Source organism: Olea europaea, unplaced genomic scaffold (assembly GCF_002742605.1).
Source record: "Olea europaea var. sylvestris unplaced genomic scaffold, O_europaea_v1 scaffold16375, whole genome shotgun sequence".
Lineage (NCBI taxonomy): Eukaryota > Viridiplantae > Streptophyta > Magnoliopsida > Lamiales > Oleaceae > Olea > Olea europaea.
The window spans coordinates 1-2,098 of NW_019234025.1; the positions used below are offsets into that span (position 1 = coordinate 1).

Genomic DNA, 2,098 nt, shown 5'->3' on the forward strand with positions numbered 1-2,098 from the left:
ACTCTCTGCATAGCTGTGGAAGACGCTTCTTTGAAATCGCCTCCATTGAAGACAGACACATTCTTTTCTTTCTCCACAAATCCCGATATGATCCTTCTTATGCTTTCATGATCAAACTGCCGCTCACCATCATAGGAGAACGATAAAACCAGAAGATCATCCACGGTTGCGTGCTCTAAAATCACTGAAATTCTCTTTTCTAGCTCGTTCTTGCAAATATTTGCTGCCCTCAAGAAAATACCTGTCCTCAGGAGACGACAGAGGAAGTTTATGGGGAAGGCAGCCTTTTCGGGGGGCATAAGAGCGACTATAGACTGTAGAAGGTCTCGTTGTTGGATTCTGATATCAGATTCCCCAGAATCTAATGATTTTATTCCATTTCCAGAGTGGTCACGCACAAGATCACGAAGTGATCTCTCAGCATATGTGATTATAGCACTAGCTATTGTCAAGGCCTTTGCGCCTCCTGATTTCATCGACGTAATGATCTTTTCAAAGAAGCTTACGTCCAAGATTGTTAGCTCTTCGGTCCACCAGTTAGGTGGTGAACGGCTTGGAAAATTCGCCTCAACGCAAGCCTAACACGTTAATCCACCAATAGTTAACTAAAAGACACATGTAATGATAGGACTGCAATCTTATTTGTGTCGAACCACTTCTTCTAAACGTTTAAACTATTAAAGAGACAATGACACTTGTTTTATCTCATCGATTAGGCTCATTTTCCATCAAATGCCTAACACGTGCATAATTTTTATAAATAAAAGTCCGTAAGACTTGAATTCAAGATTCATAACCTTTCTATATTGTAAGAGCTTAAGTTGTTTCAAAGAAAAGAAGGAAGTACCTTAGCACTTGCGACATCGACACATCTTTGTACAATTTTGAGGTCTTCAGCCATGGGAAGTAGATCTTCACACGATTTCAGGACGACCAAGGCACCCGAAAGACTGCTTAACGGCACTTGAGAGAGGAAATCCTCGGTCCGACTACAAAGATTATTCTCACAATATAAATCAGTCATCTGTAGATACTCAGCAGCACATCTGAGGGCTGCCACGTTGAGTACTGTGATATCAAAATTCACTCCATAACAGAATCTTGCAGCTTTTTCGAAAATTTCAGGTCCTCCAGGGATGTTTGAGAGGTTTATTCTTGCCAAATCAGCTTCTTTTGATTCAATAATAAGTTTTCTTATGTAATTGCTCTTTGCTATAAGCATGAACTGCCACCATAAGTAGATGAACATAATTAACTTATGCCAGTAGATCTATCTTTGTAACATTCCAAGCTTTAAGTACGAAAATAATACTACTTTTCTTGAAACTTTTTTGACTGAATGAACCGAAAAAACTCAAACAAGCTATTCAATTTGTATAAAGTTCAAGCGAAATCGAATTTCAAGATTAGTGTTCTTCAACATACCTTGTGAAGAGAGAAATTGGCTTCCCCTACTTCAACAATAACATCAGTAGGAATTTCTCGAGGAAAAACCCTGTAATTTGAACCAAAAAAGGGCAAAAAATCATAACAGAAATATCAAAATGAATAAGAAAGAACAATTTAAAGGAACAATTGGAGTTCAAATACCACTGCCCAGTTCTCTCCATGGCAAGAGATGCTCTGCTATTAGCCATTGGATTGGAGTATGCTCGAGGAAAATAGAAATATTCACACAGAGCTTATTTGAGTTATGCAAAGATTTTAAATTTACCTCACTCAAGGTAGCTTTTTTATTTAAATCTTTTTGGCTTTTAGGGGACAACAATTTATCTGTGTAACTTTTCTAAGTAGTTTTCAGGCGGATTCCGTGTATTTATCCTACATTACAGTGATAGCCGCCAAGAAAGAGCCAAGTTAATTCTAATTATGTAATAAATTGTTGCTTACCATGTACAAGGGAATGTAAATATCAAACAATTTCTAGGATTATAAAGACGAGAGATTTAAAACGGGTGAATTAGACTGTTCAACGGTTGGACTAGATCGACTCCGAACCATCTGACCATGTTTCTACGAGAACAAATCCAAATCAAGAAAGGTTGTTTTGCAAAGTGATTCGTCTAAAATATCGAGTCTATCGCATTGTTGAATTAAC

General features: G+C 37.7%; 1 protein-coding gene across 1 annotated transcript; it reads right to left on the bottom strand.

Annotated features, from left to right (window-relative positions):
- Positions 1 to 5: 5 nt before the first annotated feature.
- LOC111377317 (root phototropism protein 2-like) lies at positions 6 to 1,941 on the bottom strand (the record flags this gene model as incomplete). Its single annotated transcript, XM_023000394.1, has 4 exons — positions 1,591 to 1,941; positions 1,426 to 1,495; positions 848 to 1,225; positions 6 to 578 (listed from the first exon to the last, which is right to left on the bottom strand). Coding segments are annotated over exons 1-4 (1,068 nt in total), but the record flags the coding sequence as incomplete, so codon positions are not given.
- Positions 1,942 to 2,098: the final 157 nt, after the last annotated feature.